At 39.6% G+C, this 23,052-nt stretch overlaps 1 protein-coding gene across 1 annotated transcript in view; it reads left to right on the top strand.

Annotated features, from left to right (window-relative positions):
* The first annotated feature begins 1,249 nt into the window (after positions 1-1,249).
* Positions 1,250-23,052, top strand: part of CDK5RAP2 (CDK5 regulatory subunit associated protein 2) — an 81,755-nt gene continuing 59,952 nt past the window's right edge. The window contains 13 exon segments of the mRNA XM_074161215.1: positions 1,250-1,318; positions 1,321-1,556; positions 1,730-1,791; positions 3,461-3,528; positions 8,026-8,136; positions 8,774-8,850; positions 10,199-10,322; positions 12,175-12,326; positions 14,328-14,490; positions 15,913-15,966; positions 16,379-16,498; positions 17,110-17,202; positions 18,940-19,158. Coding sequence (XP_074017316.1) covers positions 1,268-1,318; positions 1,321-1,556; positions 1,730-1,791; positions 3,461-3,528; positions 8,026-8,136; positions 8,774-8,850; positions 10,199-10,322; positions 12,175-12,326; positions 14,328-14,490; positions 15,913-15,966; positions 16,379-16,498; positions 17,110-17,202; positions 18,940-19,158 — 1,530 coding nt within the window. The 5' untranslated portion in view covers positions 1,250-1,267.

The raw sequence follows: 23,052 nt of genomic DNA, 5'->3' as shown, positions 1-23,052 counted from the left end.
CCAGTCTAGGGTATTTTACAGGCTTACAACTTCCATCTGTTTCAAACAGAGAGTAAAGCTGGAGCAGGTACCTGGAGAAAATGGAACTAACGGGGCAGTGTGTCAATTTGGAATAATAAACCCACAAAATTACCACGGCCAATGGTCAGCCCTTATCCATGTCCTATTTCCTGGCTGGGTAAGAATCCCCTTTGAGATAGCCCGGAGGACAGTGAGTACATGAAACCTGACACACTGGGTACTGAAGAGGAAACCAAACCTAAGGCTTGAACAGATGGTTGTTCCTGCGGGTGAGAGCCAGTGTCCCGCTGGAACGGAGCTGCCTCACGTTACAGGCAACGCTGAGAGACAGTCCTAGCACGATGCCCTGGTTGGGGTCGTAAATGTTGCAGGAAAGTAGTTCAATCCTACACACAGGTTTCCGGTAATGAATTAAAAACGAGGGCTAAGTGGAAGGGAAGCCAGGTGAGGTCTGGATCTCCGCCTGCCCCCCCCAGGCCAGGCCCTCCCCTGGGCCCTCAGGGATGGTGGCGCCAAGGAGGGGAAACGCTGGCAGCATTTTCTTCAATTTAGCGTTTCTAACTGTCCATGTTCTGAAATGTTCAACGTATTTGTGTTTTCTCCCTGAAAAAGCAGGACAGCTGCAATGCTTACATCTTTGCTTTGTGAAAAAAAACCACCAACCCTGATTGTTTCAAACCCAGCCTGCCTCAATGCAGGATGGATTGTGGGCACAGCTGCCTTCCCGGATTTTCACCCCTGCCAGTTACAAAGAATAGTGACTAGAATTTGAAACTAAAGTGTAATTATTTCTCTCTCCAAGCCTGATGGCGCTTTGGCGCCGTGGAGAACATGGAAACAATCAGCCAGCGGCTCTGCCAGGCCTGGCAGGAGCCCAGGATCTCGGCACTGCCCAGCAAACGCCTCTTCCAACGGCGAGTTTCTCAGAGCAGGGCCCGAAGGCAGCCGAGATGAGACGGGAGACCCCCCGCCACTGCCCGGCCACACTCCCAGCCCTTCTCTCCCCTCGGCCGGGCCCTTCAGGCCCCTCGCCCTCAGCAAAGATGGCAGCTGCGCCCGGGAACCCTCCACTGTTCCCTCAGTAAAAACGGCGGCTTAACATCGTCGCCAGTCCTGCTTTGCAAAAGATGGCGGCTGGCGGACGTCTCCGTGGCTTCCCTCACTCAAGATGGCGCCCGACGGCTTTCTCTCCCTTTGCCCAGCTGGCAGTCGCCACCTCCCCCGCCCCGCTCTGCCCTCAGCCAACATGGCGCCTGCCTGCCCAACGTCAGTCGCCGCCCGCAGCAAACATGGCGGCTTCCCTTCAGTTTCTATTGTGCCCGACTCGTACGTTCCTCCTTTTTGGTTTCAGCGGCTTCACCTCCGTCGACGCAAAGATGGCGGAAGCGATTGCGGCCGTTTGAATTCCAGCGAAGCCGCCAAAGCCGCGCACAAAGGAGCCGGGGCTCCGATCGCCGGCGGGACGCGCGGGCCGGCGCCGCCATGGACTCGCTGCCGGGGGAAGACCCGACGCTGCCGGTGGCGTTTGAGGGCAGGTAGGCGGGCGGGGCCCTGGAGCGAAGGCTGAGGCGCTGGGCTGGGGCGCCGGGCCCGCCGCCCCCCCCCTCCCCTCCAGTGCTTGTGGCGGGGCCGGGCCTGCCGGCCCCGTTCGGGGGGATGGCACCCCCTGGGCTTTCGGCTTCTCAGCGGTGTCCTCCTCCTTCCTCAGCATCTCCCAGCTGCCAGACGTCTCCCGTGGGGACCCCCAGCCCGGCCCGGCCGGCGGCGAAGGTAAGGCCGGATGGCGGGAGGGAGCCCCCCGTGAGGCGCAGGGAGGCGCCTGGCTCTGTGCTCCCTGCGGGTCTGGGAACCTGAGGGGAAGAACCTCGTGCCTGAGGAGAACAGGCAGAAAATAGCTTTAAGCGATGCAGCTTTTTGTAAGTTGCGTCTTTTTAAGACTGTAAAACTGCCAGCAACTGCTGCGGTTACTACTGTCCGCTCTGTTGGCTGTGGTCATTATGGCTCTGAGCCTTACATAAGGTGATCAGCGGTTTTGTGGAGCGTGTACTTAAAATACTTAGAATATCCAGCAAGGCGATATTACTGTTTCATGTTCTGCGTAGTTTTAGGGAAGTTGCATGCAGTGTATCATTATGTTTCCCAGTACGGCTGTGCAGTTACATCCTGCCCGAAGACCCAATCTAGACAAGTATTTTAGCTTTTATTTAGCTGTGCATTAAGAAGCCTTCTGTCTAGTTCCTGTTGAACAGAGGCTGTAATTCAGTACGTTTTTGAATGATGGCCACGATGACCATGTAACCGTGTTCCTGGTTCATTACATGTAATGATGTTCATCTTCAGGTGTGGGAGACTTGCTTGAAACACTTATTTTAAAGTAAGATAGCTAAATGGTATTATTTTGAAACCCACCTATGTAAATTTGAGGTGTATGTTTTTGGTTTCTCTTTATGTGTGCATGTATCCAGCCACATAACTTGGCTGACTTCATTGTATAGATGAAGTATGTAATTGAGACATAGACAAATTAGATGGTTTACCAGGAAGATCTACTTGCTCATGAAAGGGGGCAAATACAAGAAACACACCAAAGCTGTGAAATAATGTTACTGTATTCTGCATGTGCTGTAGGAAAACTCTCCTGTTGTGAAATTGATTAGAATGTCAAGATTTAAAAACCACTGGCTGATATTCTTTGCGTTATTTTCAAGACTGCTCTACATGACAATTTTGGAAGTACTTTAAATGAAATATTTTCTTTTAGTTACTATGAGGGTCAGTCTGAGTCCTCAGCTGCATCTTTTTTGTATAAAACATGTAGCACATCATCTTAAATATAATCTCATTATTCTGATTAAAAGTTTACTCTCACAAATTTGAATGGAAAGAAGTTCTGCAGACCTGTTCAAATGTGGGTGTTAGAGAATGTGTGTGCAGACAAGTTTAAGTACGTGTACATTCAGCAGGGATTACATTCTAGGAACCTAGAAACTAGCCGGTTCTTCTGTCCATGGCTTCCATGAATCTAAATTGGAGGCCTGACCTGTGACCAGTAAGATACTGAAAGATTTGAACTGCTTTCCAGTAGCTTAGTAGGACTTAATTCTAACATGGGAGTCCCTTGCAGTTGCTCTGAGGACTTAGTGGAAGCATACCTTGCATGTCTTAATTTCAGTGTACATCTTGGTTTAAATGCATGATGTTGAAATTTGGGAGCTTAAGTGATAGACAACTTATTGTGATCAGAAAGAGGTCTAGATGCTAACTACTTGGTAGTGTTAACATGTAATGTAAACAAGGGGCAAAAAAATGACACCCTCACTTACCAAAAGGTGATGTACTTTATTATGTTTAGATTAGTGAAGGCCTTTGCTGTTGCCAAATAGAAGCCTGTCTTAGGGATTCTGCTGTCTGAATTTGTTCTGTCTTCTTAAATGTCTAGTGTTACCAGATGTGACAGAAGATACAGTCTCACCGACTAGAGCTCGGACCATGAAGGACTATGAAAATGTAAGCAGACTTTTAATATAAGACTTGGTGACAGATTTGTGGCCAAGTTATTTCTAACATGCTGGCTGAAGTGTTGACTCTCCCGGTCAGTTTCTTTGGTTGTGTCAGTCAACAAAGATCTGTTGGAGATGTGACCAGCTGGCTTTCTGTGCTTTGAACCTCCATTTCTTAAGTATTGTGTTCAAAAATTGAGGCAAAACTTTGTTGTTGAGGCTAGCCAACTGCTGCTCTGAAGTTGCGAAACAAAAATTGGCACCCTCTCCTCAAGGGTTCACGTAATCACCAGAAACATAACAACTTGGGTTGCATGTCTGCAATTGATTTATTTCAAGGAAGCATCACGTTTATTTTTGTTGAGACTAGTGCAGGATTTGACTTTCTAATTCATTGACTGCTGTATAATACCTTTTACCTTTATAATTACGTAGGAGCGTGTTGGAATACTTTTGTTGTAAAGGTCTAGTATCATTGTGACAATTCTGTAGATAAAGCTGGTTTTGGCACTTAGTAGAATATAAAGGAAAACATTACTTTTTTTTAATGTATTCATTGTCTGGGTTATTTTAATTGAATAAGACAATTGTTTTTTACTGCTGAATGATGATTTGGTTGGAGTTCAGCTGTGTTGCAGGACAACTTCCCTGTAGAAAGTTTTAAATTGTTTAACTTATTCTTACGATTGTGTGAAGAAGCATCTCGGAGGTGACTGCTACAGATCAAGGCTGTGGTTTGTTCCCTTCAGGATGCATTCATGTTTGTGTGGTTTTTAGTGTGCTTCTGCAACTGCTGTTACCTGTTATACCATTTTTATGTTTGAAATGAGTGTTTCTTCTGAACTCTTTCAGTTTCTTGTGGCTTTATGTCCCTCTGAGGAGAAAGCTATGCTCTTTGCTCGGAATTTAAAGCTTGTTTTGGAAAGCCTTGGTGAAGGATGTTTTTTTACAGTCTGTAACTATTTCACTTTCTCTTTTGTTTTTGTGTATTGGCTGGGGTAGAAACGCACTGCCTTGGCATTAGTAGGTGGTTAAAGTCTTTTACCGTGATATGTACCAAAGACCTCAGTCTAGAATATACATTCTGCAAGTGGTTTATTATAGGCAGTGTTCATTTTCACAGGGAAAGAAGTTTTAGAAGGGAGGAGAAATCTGTTCTTGTTTGTTCTGTGTGATGTAGAGGAGAAGGGGTCTCCACAGACCTCTGTCTCCCTGGTATGTACAGACTCCTTAGGTTAAACAGAGCTGTAAAACTTCTCCTGGGCTTTTATGGATGCTAACAGTATAACGAAGCTCAAAAATCCATTCAAGTAAAGGAGGAACACACTTAAACACAGAGATATTTCTCTAACTTCTGGTTTTGAGTCTTTAAGATTGCTGGTAGCGGAAGGCTAAACTTGATAAAGGAAGCATTTACCTTCTTTGTTGTTCTACTATTTACCAAGCGTCCAGTAGTAGCTGCCTTTAGATGCGTTTCTGGACAGACATTGTAAGGCTGTTCTTAGCTCACTTTAAACCAAATCTGAATTAGCAGGTAAAGGATATCTCCTGCTTGGAGATGGTTTGTGTATGTATATATTACTGCATGAATTTGCTGATCTTTGAGCGATGTTATTTCTACAGGATATGGGAAGGCAGTAAGGAAAAAGAGTGGCTCCTTGTCTTGCAGCTCAGAGAGTAACAGGATTGATGTAATGACCCTTCAATGGGCTAAAGGATGGATCCATGTAGAAAGGCTCCTTTCATGTTTAGACCTGGAGAAGATACTGAGATAGACAACGTTAGAAATGCAGGTTATTTATTTGTTTAGTATTTATGATGTGTCCTACTTTCTTGCAACATGGGTAGGAACCACCTTGTGATAGAGAACATGATTACATGGGCAAAGTGAAAAGGCATCTTTAACTGAGGACCTTGTTATGGTTTATTAGATGTTCATGAATAGAAAGGATGATTGGTATTGAGTTAGGGAACTAAGTAATAATACTTGTGGGTATTTTCCTGTCTCCCCTAACCCATTTAGTTAAAGTTTTGCTGTCTTGTAAAATGGCCTCTGCTGGCAAAAACTGTGGTGTGCTGTGAAACCACAGCCTCTGCTGACAGATGCAATTTTGCATAGAAGTGGCTCTATGCAGACTTGGAAAGGAGCTAAACCGAGGTAGGCAAGTGGTATTTGCTACCATGCTGTCTGTGGTGTATAGAGTGTATTGCAGTGTCCTGGTTTTTCAAGAGGTGTCTGCAATTTCTCTTCTTTCATTCCTTTTTTAAATACAGAAATCAAAACGCATAAAGGAATTAAGACCGAGTCTTTAAATGCATAAAATGAGAGGATTGCCATTAAAATCCATTTCCAATGTGAACTTGTCCACATTTTACATGTTGTCTTTTATTAAGCTATAACTTTTTAATTGTAGTCTGCCTGAATTAACTTTCCTCCGAGAAACTGAATGTCAGAGACATTTGTTTCACTTCTTGGTTTATGATTGTATAGTCTATTTTGTTTGCCTTTTGAAAATAGTACCCTTAAGCTCTTTGGTTTAATTCTATTGCCACTGAAGTACGTGTGAGTAGAATTAAGGTATACTGAGTTCTTTGGAAATTGTTTTTCCCTTTCAACTCGGAAACATACTGAATATCAGAGTCTTTGGCACTTGGACTTTTTCTGAATGAACAGAGACTGACTATTAGGAATTATCTATTGACCGCTTAAAAAAACCCCAACAACCAACTCCAAAACAACAAACCAAATGCTATAAGGTCTGTTCTCACTACTTGAACACAGTGCTGAACTTGCCAGCAAGACATGCAGGATCTAGGCCAGTTCTGCAGCCTTGCTTCATTTAAGAAATCTTTAATTTCTTTGCTTATTCCAAATAAGGATTATGGTTTCCATGAATGTTCTGCATTGGGTTCTGTGACTTGAAGTACAAAGTTGCATTGTTTTCATGCTTACATCTCTCTGAATGTTCTGAAATAATTTTTCCAGTTATCCAAGACACCTCATGAGTATCACAAGGTATCACGCTTTCAGCAGCTGTGACTGCGTAGTTCAAGTTTATATCCACTACTGTTTGTGATCATCCAATTGCAATTGTCAGGAAACAAAGATATGTTAAATATACGTATTGCTACTGTTCCTAAAGACAGGCTTCTTCAGGATGTGTGAATGGGCCACAAAGTTTGTGTTGTCAAGTGTGTTTTCAGTTGCTTGTGTGATATTTACTTGGGTGAATAATGATTAGGCATCTTGCTGGGCAAAGATTATTAAACTGAAGAATTGTTTGCAGATGCAGGTTCTGAGTGCAGTTACAAAAAATAATCTTAGGTTTCACAAGCCAAATATTTTAAGGATTGTATTGCTAATAATTTTACGAGTGGTACTATACTGTTCTGGAAAAGCCTACATAAATATTTTATTAGTAGCTCTGTAGCATATTAGATTTCCTTTGCTGAAAGCATCTGGCAGGGGACACAAGTCTTATTTGACTGAATGTTTTATGGTTAGTCTCTTAAAAGAAATTTAGAGGGAGACTCCTTTCTTTAATGAAGCTATCAACTATGTTACTGCTTCTACTAGGAAGGTTAAAAATGATAAGCAATTTTTTCCCAAAGAATTGCTCTATGAAACATGGGATGGAATAAAGGTTTTATTGATATTCCATTTGGCTCGCACGCCTTGTGTACTTTTGGCTTTTCTCACCATGAATAAGGCCCCCGTCCCAAGCTTTTACCAAGAAAATACTTCTGTTTTCAACATAACATCTTATATTTTGTTCAAGTTCTATATTATAGAATAAAGAACTACTTATTATTTTTAGATTTAAAAACCTCTCTTGGATTCTTTTTGTGTAAAGTCAGACAATGTTTTAGTACTTCAGGAATATTCTGTAGAGCACTGCCTGCACAACAGCATGTATTAGATAATTTTAAACAATATTATTTTGTAATTATTATTTGCTTAAGTGCTAATGTCTGAGTTTTGCAGGGCTAAAGATAAACATGTGCTAAATGATAAGATCTTACACAAACACACAGAGTTTACGTGTGTGCCAGTGTGCTTATATACCTTACAAAACAAAACAAAAAACAAAACCTCCAAAAAAAAACCCCCACCCCCAAACATTCAGAAGAGATAGGCTAGAGTAGAACTTCTTCTTGTGCGGGAGGGGGAAGTTGTGTCCCACCATCCCAGCCATAAACATGTTCTGTGATGTGTGCTGAAGCTGGAGAAGATAAAAACCTCTTGAAAGGCTTTGAGCATTGTATCTCCCTGGGTGACACTCTCTTGGAAGGGTGTTTCATTTTGACTTGTGTGTCATAAGCTGTTATTGACAGCTTCACAATTTTAATATATATGTGTATATATATACTTACATGTTTAGCCATCTCCAGTGGGTTGAATTCTGATCTTGCACTGTGGAGAGCAAAACCAAATGGTAGTTGTTTTCACTCTTTGTTTAAATTGGTTTGAAACACGACATAATTTCTCTGTCTTATTTCACAGCAAATCACTGATCTGAAAAAAGAGAACTTCAACCTGAAGCTTCGTATCTACTTTCTGGAGGAGCGAATGCAGCAGAAGTTTGATGGTCCCACTGAAGAAATATACAAAATTGTATGCATTTAGAATAATCTAATGGAATTTTAGATCTTTTTGAAGAGTTTGTTTTGTGGGAAGGTTACCTATTTTAGCTTCTAGTTTTATGGCTCTAAATTGAAAGAATGCATATGAGCTGATTGGTTGTCTACACTGGTGTCTGTCTTGTCATTGCTGATGTATTAAAATGGTATGTCAGCTTGCAGGCCAAGTAGTTGTCTGTACAATGTGCGCTTATCTCATGAGTAGTTTTCTTCGGTGATAACAAAATAATGTTGAGATGATTAAAAACCTCAATAGCTGATACAATCAGGTTTTTAAAAGAAAATGAGGAGAAAATATCTCATGGCTCGAAGAAAAACTGTGCATGGAAGCCCTAGAAACTCCCAAGTTGATCTGTACTACTCCCTATTGTAGGAGTTAAGTGTGTGTGTAGGGAATTTGTACTGCTTGACTACAATGGTCTTAAATGCTTTTTGAGATTTCTGAGGTCTTGAACCTTGCAAAATATGTCCTTTAAAATGTCTCTATGCTATTCTTAGCCCAATGATACTTTATATTTGCTGGTCGAAAAAAATAATCTACAGATTGCCAACAACTTTTGGGTAGGGTGACCTCTGACTTCTTTCCAGACACTTTCATTCTTTTGTCCTAGAACATTGAGCTGAAAGTGGAGATAGAAAGTCTGAAGCGCGATCTGCAGGAGAGAGAGAAACTACTCATCAAAGCCTCGTAAGTACCAGTATATTTCTTGATGTCTGTTACTTAGAATTTCCAAGATCTTGCTTCTATTTTTTTCTTCCTGATGTTCTAGGAATATGAGGATCCTAATGTAGTATTTTAAGGGCACTTACCTAGAAATTGCTTTATTCATTACAGAAGTTACATGAGTGAATTCTTAAAGGCACAGTGATGTTAATGTAGTTACACAGGACAGTCCGAGTTTGATGATATCCTTCATTCTATTGTATTTTTCAGGGATGCAAATGGCTCCCTAGTTGGGAATGGCTTAGTGTTCCTATTGTAGACATTAGGCTAAGAGCTTAATTGTCTCAACAGGTGAAGAGGTGGACTTTTTTTTATTACCGCACTAGATTGAGAAGACATTACACAAAACTCTTCTCAGTAAGGCTGAGAGAGCAGTTCAGAACTAATCTAGAATGAATCTTGTGATTTCTAATGACATAAAAATGAATACACTTAAAATTCCTGCTTTCCTGTTAGAACCTCTTGTCTCAATAAATATTACTTATTTAAAAATGACATAGTGCTGCTTTGTCTTAACGGTGTGGGAAGGTGGAATATACTTCGGGGAGGGAATGGATGACTGTAGGGCTGACAATAGCCTGTTAAATTGCTTCCTTCTAGATGTCTGGTTCCAAACTAATCCCGGCTGGCAATGACTGACAGCTACTCACTGCTACCTGGGCCTCAGTTTCAGTGGAGTTTTCTTTGTGTTGCCTACCTCACGTGGCATTGGATTGTTACCAGTTGGCCTTTTTACAGTAGTTGAGAGAGGCCTAGTTTCAAGTAGATCCTGAGGACCAGATTAATTTTTGTTTGGTCTCTCTAGATAGCTGTCAAAGCTGTTGCTGGGCTTTGAATGGAACCTTGCACAAGTTCATAGTGGGAAGCAAAATTTAGGGGGAAATCATAAACAAGTCATCCTTTGTTCAGTAAGGAAACGCTGGCTGTTCTTTTCTTACAAGGTATTAACAATTACTGAAAAAGCAATTGGAGAAGCCTCAGCAGCTCCGTATCTTCAGTTTAATCCAGTGCTGCTTTTTGTAGAAAATACAGCTCTACCAAAGGCTTGATGCTGTATTTGGAAGCTTTAAAAATATGAAGGAAATACTACACTTTTTCATCATACATGCAAAGTGCTTGTGTGCACTGTGACAAGGCTTGTGTGTGGAACTCTCAGACTGTAAAAATTGCTATAGAGTGTGTAGATGTTTGTATTTAACCTTAAAGTGACAAGCAGGTACAGATAAAGTGGAAGATGCCTGTGCAACTTTCACTTTAAATGTTTTCCACTCTGATATGCAATGGGATTTCTGTCTGTGTTATGGTCTTTCAGTAAGGCAGTGGAAAGCTTGGCCCAGGGTGGTAATGCCGAAATACAGCACGTGAAAGAAGAGGCACAAAAGAAGATGCAAGAAATGGAAGAAATCCTGACTAGCAGAATAAACTCTCTGGAGGAGGTGAGTGGCCAAATCTGAAGCAATAGTTAGAAATCAGTACTGTCTTTTTGTTGCGTTGTCCTTGTGTGTCTTACACTCTCTTGTTAGATTGACCTTTATCTACCAAATGTTACTGGCTTCTGCTGTCACTGTATCACCTTTTTGCACAGCATTCTCCCATTCCTGTTATTCTTAACATCTTTTTTAATTCCTTGCTGTCCGTGGTGGAAACAGTTCATTCCTGTATTTATTGTTGAGCCGTTGCTGATATCTTTTCAGGGGAATTGCTTCGCATTTTCCTCATTCTGTAGTGTAAAGGCAAAAATAATAAAAATCTCTGTATGAATAACATGCTTCCTCAGAAGCAAGGAGAAGTTCAGTTTCTTGCAAAGAACAAATTTGATATTGAGTGGTCTGTGCTGGAAATGTTTTTGTCAAGTTCTAGAAATACATAAGCTCGTGATTGTTTTGCATCATTGCCTGTATACACTTATCTGTAGCTGTGGGATTTTGTTTGAGGGGGATAGACATCTAGTGCTCTTTCTGTAAGTAAATAGAACTAGCACAAGTGGGTACATTCCAATATTTGCTTTTCCATCTCTAAAGAATGAATTGGTCACGGAAGATATTGGTAGCAATCTCCTGGCGATAGAAAATTCTATCAGGAAGATTTAGCAGTGTTCATAAAACAGTGAGCTCCTTCAGGGGGGAAGAAGGGGGAACCTCCATGACCTTTTTTTCAGTTTAGTGGAAGTGGGATTTCTCAAAGCATTCTTTGTTTTATTGGATAGGTAGAGAAGTTCCTAAATTACTTTGTACCAAAACAGCCAGTAAGCCTGGTGTTTCCCAGATCTGTCAGGTAGAAAGGCAAATACTCTAATCTCATGGTGGTATAGTAGTTTCTGTAGCCTGAAGATAGAGTTGGCCTCTGTCATTAGTTTTATTACGCTTATGAATGTGAACACTGCAGAGTAGCATTAGTCACTTATTTATGTAGCACCATTAATTATATAGGTCCAGGTAAGGCTATATTTCCCTCAGCGTTTTTGATTGAAAGATGAATGCTAACAGAACAACTTTACCGAAAAAAGGGTGAGTGGTGAAGTACTTTTTCTTCACCCTCCCCATGTTTGTGTAGATTTTAAGGAGAGAAGGGAATTACTTTTTGGGCTACAAGGAGGCTTTTTGTAGAAAGGAAAATACAGTGAGCACAGCAGGGAAGCTTACAATATAAAAATGAAGATCTGAAACAGATTTTACATAGTGTATGACAAGTATGGTTTTTCTGGTGTTCCCCATCTCCATGAGTTGGGTCACTAGAGGAAGTTGACTGCAACCTCTGGGTGTTACCTCTGTTTCCATTGCTGTGCAAGAGAAAAGTGTCTGGTTCATGCTTTATCAATTCTTGTAAAATATTATAAATGATGTTGGGAAGAGTTCCAATTAGCTACAGGGAATCCATGAATATTAATTTAATTTCTGATGGAATAAAAAAGCCCTACTTTAACCTCTTTAATTTAAGCGTAGCTATTTATTATGATAGTGGGAGGACAGTGGGACAAAGCCAAATTATAATAGCTAAATCTAAAGCCATAGCATAGGGGCTCTTTTGTTTCCAGTTCTGCTATAAGTTAGGGTATTTGTTTTATTTCTTTGAAACAAACTTCCCTTTATGTACCACAGAAAATGGATTAATCTTGCAAATGCAGACACACAAGAGTTCAGAAGTGTTTGCAAAGCTCTTGAAATACTTGGTAAAAGTTGCTAAATTAAACGTACCAACATGTGTTTGGTGGAAGAAACTTCAATATGTGAAAAAATTCTGTTAGCATTTTGTTCTTATAGGCATCAGGATTGTGTGTTTTAATTACAGAATCTTAAAGCTGCCCAAGATGATGTGGAAAAAGCCATTGCAATGACAGAGAAGGAGAAAGCTCTGAGAATAGCTGCTGAGCAGAAACTTGCTTCAATTATGAATGCCCCTGCAAAGGATCTGGATACGATTACAGGAGCTGAGAAGGACAGGTCAGAGCTCTTGCTGATGATGTTTCTAACCAGTGGAATTCTTTATTGTTTAAAGTGTGAAGAGTTGACATGGTTATAGGTTTTAATAGTTTGATCCTACCCTCAGATACATGAGTGGGTGTTACTGGCCATCTTTCCTATTCCGCATTAAATGAACACAGCAGATAATCAGTGCGCATGAGGCATGAGCATGTCCTGCTTTAAAGCATCTTTGTAACTTCACTGACATACCTCCTGCTTGCTGCTTTCTTGGAACCATTCCTGAACAGACCTTGACTCTACCGTTTGTGTTTGCTCACCGCTTCTACGGTGTTTATGTACTCTTCAGTCCCCGTCATGTATCTGCTGGGGTTGGTACATCTGATAGGAAGAGAAACTGTGTTCAAGCTTTGCGGGTTTGATTGTGCTTTGCAAAGCACTGGCTTTGCTTTGTTTGACAGTTGGAAGGTTGTGCCAGTGTTCAATAACTTTAGGTGGGGAAAATGGGTAAACTTTGGAGTTTTTTGTTTGTGGGGTTTTTTTTTTTTAAGATATGTAGGGTAAGGTACTGACAAGCCTCCCAGTAAAGCTTAGTTAGTTTGGGAATGTGAGCCTGGAGTGGAGATCAAAAGATCATTATGATTCCTTATACTTTGGAGTATCCTTTCCTGTCTGTTTGTGACTGAACTCTGCAGGTAACTACTCTGTGAGTAACTGCGTAATTTGTCTTCCTCAGTAACAGAAAGTATGTGGGGCTGAGGCTTTTATTTCATAGGTTGTTTTTTTTATTGATCTAGGACCCAAGCAAGGTTTGCAGTGTTTTCCAGGCTGTTTTTGTAAAAGCATACAGATTGAAAACTGCAGTTTTGAAATCCACAGTGACATAAAATTATGAAACTGTTCTAATAAGGTGCAGTACCAAAACCTATGTGCCACCACAGTAATTATGACCTGACTCTCAAGTTACCTCCCTACTTCCCCTTTCTTGTCTTCCTCTTTCGGTCTGTTAGTCAGCTGCATGAACACGGTTGCCCTCTGAGTGACTTGAGGTGGGAAGGAGTTATAAAACCAGTCCCTTTCAGAGGTAATTGAGTTGCCAGCTCTATAGCTTGTGTGGAAACAAATTGTCAGGATTGGATCGCTAAAGTGACGGCTGTGTGGAGTGTGATGAGGATTGTCTTTTTTTTTTTTTTTTCTCTTTTTCCCCCTGTGTTTTCTTCCCCCTGCCCCTTGTGATCCAGTGTTTGCAGGATCTCCTATAATTACATGTTGGTAGATCGGTGTAAGAATAGTGCTAATGGCAGAAGGGAATATTTCACTTGTTGAAGTGATTCAAATATTAATGTGCAATGCTTTAAACTTGTTTGGGAGTAGCACATCTGGAATTCATAGCGTGTTGAAAAGCTGCTTTCACCCTCTAGGCTACAAAAATTTGTAGAGAATTGCAGCTAGCATCTTATGCCAGAAAGTTTTCACCTATAACCCTTATGTCTGTCAGAAAACTCAAGCACTGCAGTTTTTATCACTTGGAATACTGGAAGTGTCAAGATGTGTATTGACCAAAGTAGGTAGCACTGACCTAACTTCTTTTTTTTCTGCTGTGAAACAAGAACCAGCTTAGGTACAAATATAAATGAAATTAAATACTTGAGTTCTGGCACGTAAGGATACGGTGTTGTATGTGTTAAGAAGTAGAATAGAGTGATAAGCTCTTTGTGTGTGCTATAGAGGACAATGTAACTAAAATAGTCAAGCTTAAGTGTTGACATTTGAAATGATACTGGAGGAAAATAAAAATGAGCACTTTGCAGATAGCTCAACCCTGTTTGTTGTTTGCTTTAACGTTACGGCACCTTTTCTGGTTTCCCTGGAGGGAGAAGGGATTCTGAAAGTACTCCCCTGTGTTTTACAAGTATTGTCTGGAGTCTTCACCTAGGAAAGCTGTCTGCAAGATTTACTGCAATGACTGGAGAATTGGTGGTAGATGATGCAAGATTAATATTAAAAATCTTATAATTTTAGACTTATAGAGCAACTGAATCTGTCATTGAAAAGTAAAGAAGCTATAATTCAACACCTTGAAGAGGAAAAGTCTCAGAGTGGATCTTATGATGGGAACTTATCAGCAGAAAAAATCAGAGAACTTACCATTGCTTTGAGGCATGAAAAAGATAGTGAGATAGAGGTGAGGCAACTGACTGAAGAGTTTTATATGTTATAAATCTCATGTGGTCCAGGATTTTAAAGGTTTTGTGCGTGACAGTATGAGTGACTTAAGCCCATTTTAAAAAAAATGCTCTTCTCCACAGTTATTCCCTCCTGCATTCCCTTAACATTCATTGGTTCTATTGTGGTTTGGCAGTCAATATTCATCCTTATTATCCATGCTTACCGTTCATTCAATGAGGGGTTATGTTTCCCATTGACTTTATGCCTGTATTTTATTATAGATACTGTGCAATTGCTTTACAGAAGTATATATAAAAAAACCTACTAGATGTTAATAGATCCCTCACTAGATGACATAACTTCTATAGAGTTTAAGAATGTGAGTTGAGAGTTTATTTTTTGGAAGTATCTCTACTGTTATGAAAAAGCTGTGATAAGGGAGGTAAGCGTAAAAAATCTCATGAAATAAAGTGAAAGTCTAGCCTTTAGCCTACCAAAGGTACTAAGAGTCAGTCTTTTATTTCACTTGACTCTTAAAACAGGAAGATAGATATCCTGAAAAGTAGAAGCAGATCTTCGGGCTTCTTGTCTCTTTTGTTGTCCTATTGATTATTCAACCAATAAATTTAAAGCTGGCAGAATTAAGAAAATCATCATGAAGGCTGAGCAATTTTCTTCCTTTTTTGTTTTGGAACTTAATATTGATCAGTACCTAAATACTTTTTTTTGTTTATATTAAGAATAGACAAGAGAACCTTCTATGACTGGACTGATTGGTAGAATTAAAGTTTTCAGGTCTGGGTTTCCTTGCAATTAAATCAGTATGTGTCAGGAAAAACTACCCTGGTTTCACAAAAATATTTGTGTGTCAAGGTGAAAACAGGGACAGGGTCATCTTTAACCATTTAATAGGAGGTGGACAGACTGTTGTCATTTTGGGATGCAGTATTGGAGAAAAAATTCTGATGGATACCTTTGCACAACTCTGTTTTTATATATGATTACTTTTTTAAAAAAAATGTTCTGTAACCTCCCCAAGCAAAAGCGCTAATGAAAATCTCTCTAAATAAAAGCATCTTGCTGACATAGATAAATGTCACATAAAAATGCATTTTTATTAACTCTGCAAGTGCAGTAGTTCGGTCTCGTGGAAGAACATATTGTGTTGTTTGTGGGTTGTTTTTTTTGCTCTTCTTTATTTGGACAGGCTCAGACTGTGCCCAGGTAGATTTCTAGACTTCCAGGAAGGTACTGATTCAATATATTCCTGCCAAAATGTTGAATGTAGTAGTTACGAGGTGTATACTAAGTTGTGTCATCTGCTCCCCCGTGGCCCCCAAGGTTTTTAAGCTCCTTTTGCTTCATTTTAATGCTTCATAAGTTACATTTGTTTTTAGCATGAAATTACCTGAATGTAACAACTATTTTGTTCTTATAGGCTATTAGAATGGAGCTTAAAAATGAAAGAAATTCCTTTGAAAAAAAGATTCAGGTAAGTTCTAATCTTATTTCTGTTTCCTTGACCACTTAAAGTGCATGTTGGGGTCTCTTCTGTTACGCATTCATACATGCAGAGGCCTTGACTCAAACAGAAGCAAAACCTCTGGTAAATTCTCTTTTATGTCAGATGACAGGAAGGCTCACCTTGTTTTTGAAACAATTTTGAATAAAGCTCATAGACATGCTCATCAAATATTGAAACTGATACTCATGGCCAGCCCACGAGATTAGGCTTCTATATTCCATGCACACCTATAAATTGATGACTCGCATTTTGGGACTATATCTTATGTTAGTAATCTGAGTAATAAGGTACAAGAACTCTGGGAGAATGTACTTATTAATGTGCAGTTACAGCATCTCTTAGTGGGAAGTTAATGCAACTTTCATGTAATCTAATTTAGTCACTTCAAGAAGAGCTACAAGAGAGAGAAAATGAGCTTGCTGTTGAAAAGAAGAATGGTTTGAAAAGGGATAAAACCATTCAAGGGCTAACGGTTGCATTAAAAACAAAGGAAAAAGAGGTATGATGATTATGATCATGCTGGTTTGTAGAACTATCACAGGGAGGGGAGTGTGTGCATTGTGTGTGTGGCGGGGGTTGACTGATCTCACCGTAACCATTAGGAGGCTTCTAGTGGGTCCTTAATCATTGCTGTCGTGTCTGTAAGCAGTTCTGTTGATCTAGAGTTTTGGTCTTGGGCTGGAGGAGAGAGGAAAAAGATACTTAACTGATTCTTTCTCCTTTAAGAGCTTTGAGGAAGAATGTTTTCAGTTGCACACTGATTTTTATCAGCTCTGAGCACCACTTACAAGGTCTGAGAAGTATTTTATGTTGTTGAGTAAGTGGCGCTGTCATAAAGACCGCTAAAATAGGAGAGGTCAATGACAGGCAGAATTCACATTTTGTGGAGGAATAGGAAATACTTGAGTGATAGGCGGCCTAGTGAGTGTTGTATAAGAACAAGAATTTCTTTATATAAGATTTATTATGATGTATTTGGTGTTTTTGTTCTTTGAAGTATTTGGTTTGTGTAGTTGGATGAATGGATAATGAGAGGGGATAGCTATTACTGAATCACCATCCCTTGGAAATAACTCTTTCTACATAGTATTCGTTTTACTTTACTTAAAGAATGAGGAGCTTGGTTCAGAAATTGAAGATCTAAACGCTTCATTGGCTAAGGCAAGGGAGGCAACTCACAAAGCACACATCCAAAAATTCAAGGTAAGAAGTGAGCAATTAATGTGGCTTTCCCCATCCCTGCTCCTCCCTTCTCCATAATTCCACACAGTGGGTAGTGCTTTGTATCTTTGAAAGCAGAGGAATGGAAATTAGTGCAAAATGTTGTTTAAAATGTTTAACTTTTCTTACTTTGAAAAAATTGCCCAAATCGAGTTATTTAAATGATAGTGTTAAAATGTCAGACTAGTTATCTTGTTTATTGAGTTTTTTCATCTATAACAACTGAGAATTATTAAGGGAGAAATGTGTAAAAGCAAAATGAGTTTAAAATAAAGACAGAAATAGTTGTGGAGCTGAGATAATATTGAACTTTTTTTGTTGACCTATGAATGTTTTGGTTTTTCTCCCAAAAGTATGGTAACAGCACACTCTTTATGTTAGCAGAGGTGAGCTGGGTGTGAGACACTTGTTTGAATTTATTTATATAATAAATGTGAAACCTCTGTTTATAAAACAGTGGAATGTTGTTTGTGAAAATGTGATTTAGTAATGCTTTCGTCTGTGTGGAGGAGAAAGGACTTTATGATGATAATCTATGTATTATAAAGGTCTTAATGTAAAATGGGAGAAAGTAGGAATTTGATATTAAAATAGACAACATAATCTCTTGTAATGTTTTCCAACTTGTCTAGAACGAAGTCTGATAAAAATAAGTCTGATTAAACTAACTAGTACTGATTTAGAGGCAGAGATGAATCTTCCATTAGGATGTGTGTTCATCCACGTGGTGTCGTGACTCAGCAGGAGTGGAAGAGGTTGATAGGTTGCCTCTGAAGTACGCTCACCTAAAGCATTTGTGGCTGACTCTACTGGTTTTTGATTTTGGAGTCTGATGGAGTAGTAATGTTTAGTTCTCACAGAGCACCTCTTTTTCTTCAAAAGTCATTTTTTTCACATAAGCCCAAATTTTAAGCGTGCTCTATTGAGAAAAGTATATGCTATTTCTTCTTCAGGTCATTTTGGCCTGTGTGAATCTATAGCTTAAGTTCGCTTTTTTCATAGCATGGATGTCCTGCTTCGAAATACTACTCTCATTTTAACCCTTTCATTTTTATGAGAGCTTGATTATTTTTGCAAAGTTCTAGGTTTACAAAGTGCGCAACTAATCCCTCCTGTCCGCAGAATCCGTGTTGCACTGTGGGTGACAGAGCAAGCCTTTCTCCTCATTACTCTGCTACTTAGCTACAGGCTTGAGTTGAAGGCAGTTGTCTGTGAGTAGATCCTGCTGCATAGCCCACTGCTCCTCTCATCTCTCTTGAGAACTTCAAGGAGGCCAGTTGTAACAGTATGTGATGGGGAAGAACACAAATCAGACTTGCTATTTTGTATAGTAAATGTGCTTATGACTTGGCAACTACTGACCCCAAAGTAGAAAGCTTTATGTCAGAAGAGCTTTGGGAACCAATAATAATAATAACAGTATGGTCTTATTTGCGCTATGGGCTCCTTTGCAGGTCAACCTTTATCTAATTCTTGGATAACTAAGACTTTGTTATCCTGGGCTGGATGTCACTGAAAGCTGTGTTATGTTAATTGAGAAAACTTTTAGTGTAACGTTTTCCCTGATGTGTGCGTAACTGTCACTTCACTGTATTTTTGCACCATAATTTTTGAGGCACTGGAAAGAGATGTGGGGGAGTGGGTTTGGACACAACAGAAGAAAAGCTTTCGTCTCTACAAAATACCCCTATAGAACTCAAATGCTGCTTTGTGTTTCAGGGTGCTGAGGATTATCAAGCTCTCTTGATGGAAAAAGAGACCCTCTTAGCAGAGCTGCGTTCAGAAAACCTTACAAAAGATGCTGAGAATCGTAAACTACAAAGGAGGATTAAAAGGACTGATCAAGAGCTAAATGATTTGAATTTAGAAAGAGAGAAAATGGAGAAGGAGCTGGATGAAGCACAACTACAGAAGAGCAGAAGTGACAAAACCATTAATGTTATTATCACTTTTTTACTTTATTTCATGAAGTTAAAAAATAATTTAGCATTTCTAGCATGTCCTTTTCTAACAAATTTACTTTTTTAACTTGAATAATTTTTGGGAAGGTAAATGCATTTGCTTGAAGCCAGTGTCCAAAAAATGGGGCCAAGAAGCTTGAGGAAAACTCTGGCGTGTAGTCTGCACAGAAAAATATTTTAAAATAAATAGCATTTCAATAACCTCAGGTTCTAGAAAAAATCGTTAGCCTTTCTAAGTGGTAAATGTTTGCTATTGGTTTTAGTTTTTCTTATGGGAGAGTCTGAGCATGCACGACAATGTACGTTTTATATACCTGCTGTATTTGCCATGTTACATATCTCTACATTATCTTAAATCACACTACTGAAATTAAACATTCTTCTAAGTTCTAATGCGGAACAGGAGTAAGTAGCCAGTTGTAAACTTAAGCCAAACTTCAGCTTGCTTTTTGCTATCGTAGCAGGGTCACTGTAAAGGCTGTATATTTAATAATTTCTGCTTGTAAAATTCCCAAAGCACAGGATTAGTTGATCACAATTTAATATAAAGATGATGAGCTGTATCTGTTCATTAATTTTCCTTGCTTCGTATTCTGTTTAGGGTTGGTTTTTTTTTTTTTACCTTGCTGTAGTCATTTAGATAAGCACTTCTGCTTCCAGTACGTTCAGCCTGTGCAACAAAATGAATGATCAGGTTTCTTCTTTTCTTCCTTTGAAAAAAGGATGCACCTTCTGCTCAGTGTTTGACGTAAAACACACTTCTCACCTGTATGTCTTATCACATGGATTTTTTTGTAAAGTCTTCTCACAGTTGTTCCCATTAGGGCAGCATTTGCATAACGAGTGGAGTCCTGACTGCATGCAGAGGCTGGGCCCCTTCAGTTAGGGATTAGCCTCCTGCTATATTAATTATACAAAAGATTAAATAAGCTTGTATTTGTTTAGTTTGATTACTAAATAAGGACCTTAAGGCAGGTATATGTGGAAATTACTCTTCCTGCAATATCACTTAAAACCAGCAGAGGGATCTCTTTACCTACAAACAAATAAGTTCTGCGCCCTGTCTCCTGCCCCCAATTTAACTTGCGTTTTTGGTTGATTGTCAACTGTGGTTATGCTGCCGTCACTAAGTCTCTATCTTTGGTGTGCTTTGAAATTTCTTCAGGGTGTTGAGGTTAAGGAGAGAAAGAACAGATCGCTTCTGTCAGTAAAACAGCCACAAAGAATATATTTTATTGATTTAAAGTATTTTATATTTAACTGTCTTCTCTGTTTAGAACTTTTTTTCATCTTTCAGGGGAGCTGGAATATAACTCTGCATAGGAAAGACAGGAAAAATAGCACCGAGTAGGGAGTTGCCAGAGGATTCAAAGTTACTTGTATTACAGAAGCCTATTTGACTCCATTATGTCCATGTTTTTCATGTAAATGACTAGCTCCCTGGGGAAAAGCATTCCTGCCAAAAGATGAGCAGTCTTATAAAAATTATATCCCTAACCTATTTCCTCCTCCTCACAGAACAGCTGCTTCCATTTCAGAGTTGCTGGTACATTTGGATATAGCAACGTTGCCTGTGAAATGTTGCCCATTAAGTAGTAGATATGTGGGAGTAAAAAAATATGCTGTGATGTTTTGCTCTTTGACAAATAGAAAACCACTTCAGTGTTCTGATGCAAACTTTATATGAGGCTGCCTTTAAAATTCTGTTCTATTTATGCTCCAAGACACCTATTTATCAGTGTTTCTATTTTGTTAGAATAAAACTAGCAAGAATGTGCCTAAACTCTAGAAAATGCCCTCAACATCTATAATGAACTGCTGTTTTAGCTCTTCACTCACAGGGAAATTCTCAATGACTTTTCGTATGCTGTGATTGGAATAATCCTGATTTTTGCAGATATCTATTAAAAACAAAACAAAAAAAACCCCAAAAAACCAAACCAACACTAAAACCAAAATAAAAAACCAAAGCACAAATCCACACTAAACCTTTGAGATCCAGAAAAAGTCTCTCTGCCCTGTTGTCACTGCAGCTTGTCCAGATGATTTAGACTTCACTGTCCTGGAATGGAAGGAGTTTAATTAAACTAAATTAGCTAAGACTGCTACATGTGAGCTGCTCATGCAAATCACAGGCTGTGCCCAGTGTCAGGAGTCTTCTGGAGCAATGGGCACAGATGTTCTTGAGCACCCTCCCTGCCTCAGGGTAGCTGGGTGCCCTGGCTTTTTACTAGGTCAACTTTAAAAGAAAAAAACTCAGTTTTGAACTTTCCAGAAGCTGCTGATAAGCAGTGGTTCAGCATCACTTTAAGCTCTTTGAAACAAACTTCAGGCATTATATTCTTACATATGATTGATGAGGAATAAACATCAGCTCTTCCTTCATATTGGTTGTGGCCACCACGTTACTGTGTCTATAACAGAGTCAGTGCTTCTTGATCGAAGAGTTTGTTCAAATTTACATGATTAAACACTTCAAGTATCCATTCTCTCTCTAGGCCTAAACGTAGACAATTAAAGTGTATTTACTAGGCATTCATATTTGATCAGTTGGTTGGGGAAATGCAGAGTAACTCATTAGGCAGAATTTATTATTTAGTCCTCCTACCTGTGGTTCAGCCTGAGAGGGAGGTTTTGGAGCTTCATGACTTAATTATTCACTGACCTGTTTTCCATCTGACAAAGAGGGGGAGGCATCTGCTCTGGTCTTCTACATTATAGTGTTTCACATTCATTTTTCTTAGTTCAACTATCATTAATCATAGGAAAGTCTCTTGGGAAGAAGGTTGGCAGAGGGAATTGCAAAGTTTATGCTCTGAGAACTGTAGGCACTATATTATCCTTCCAACTCAATGTATAGAAACCAATAGATTTTTCTCCCAGACAATTTGAGTGGTCAATGAGTTCAAGCAACCTGCTATAGTGATGGATAGGTTTGTGCGTTACAGAATTCTAGCTCATGCAAAGGAGATAATTTTCAGTCTCAACTCCTGCTTGTTTTGGGAAGGATTTAGGGAACTCTGGGGGCAGAAATAGCAGAGGCAAAGTATCTGCAAATTGCGAGTCTCGCAGGCCTTTTAACTTTTCCCATAATCGTATGCCTTGTCAGTCCACCTCTTTCTGTAAACCTAACCATGCTATTTGTGCTGCTTTAGAGGCAGAAGTGTATTTTATGTACCTGACGAGCATGGTACACCAAGAGGACTCAGGCTAGATAACGGGGGTGTAGTACTGTTGTTCCAGCAGCATCTTTTCTATCTACACCTATCTGTCATCTTTTCTTCTTAAAGCTGTTTATGCTTTTCATAAAGAGAAGCCATAGACTATTGGTTACTTGAAGCTATAGCACAGGTCACCACCATTCCTTTGAAGTTTAGTTACTTAAAAAGCAATGTATTCACTTAAAGCCTCTCAGTGATGTAATAGTATAAAACCAGTGTGAAAATAGAAGGCCAAGGAGTGAACTTTGCAGCGCAGTGAAACTCGTAACGCTGCAGTTGATCCTTGGCTTCCAGTTCACGTGTTGTACATGAATAGGCTGAGTGTGACCCACTTGAAGAGCTCCGTAACTTCAAGCCAAAAGACTTTGCGGTTCTCAGAGCATTGCGCTGCTTTCCAAAGAGCTGTGCTACGCTGCAGTTTGTATTTATAGCTGGCAGTTAGGAAGAAATAGAAACGTATTTGAGAGTTTGACAGAGCTTGGACCTGATTCTGCAATTCTTCACTTTTCTTACTTAAGCAAGTAGTTTCTCTTGGTCCTGAAGAAATTAACTTTATTAGTTTGCAGAACTGAAGGTCTAAGCTTAATCATTCTTTGAAACTGAATAACATTTGAGTTTTTTTGGCAGCTATTAGGGGTTTCTTAGCTGAA

Source organism: Numenius arquata, chromosome 19 (assembly GCF_964106895.1).
Source record: "Numenius arquata chromosome 19, bNumArq3.hap1.1, whole genome shotgun sequence".
Classification (NCBI taxonomy): Eukaryota; Metazoa; Chordata; class Aves; order Charadriiformes; family Scolopacidae; genus Numenius; species Numenius arquata.
The sequence above is the reverse complement of the archived record's forward strand: the minus strand, read 5'-3'. Positions and strand labels throughout refer to the sequence as shown.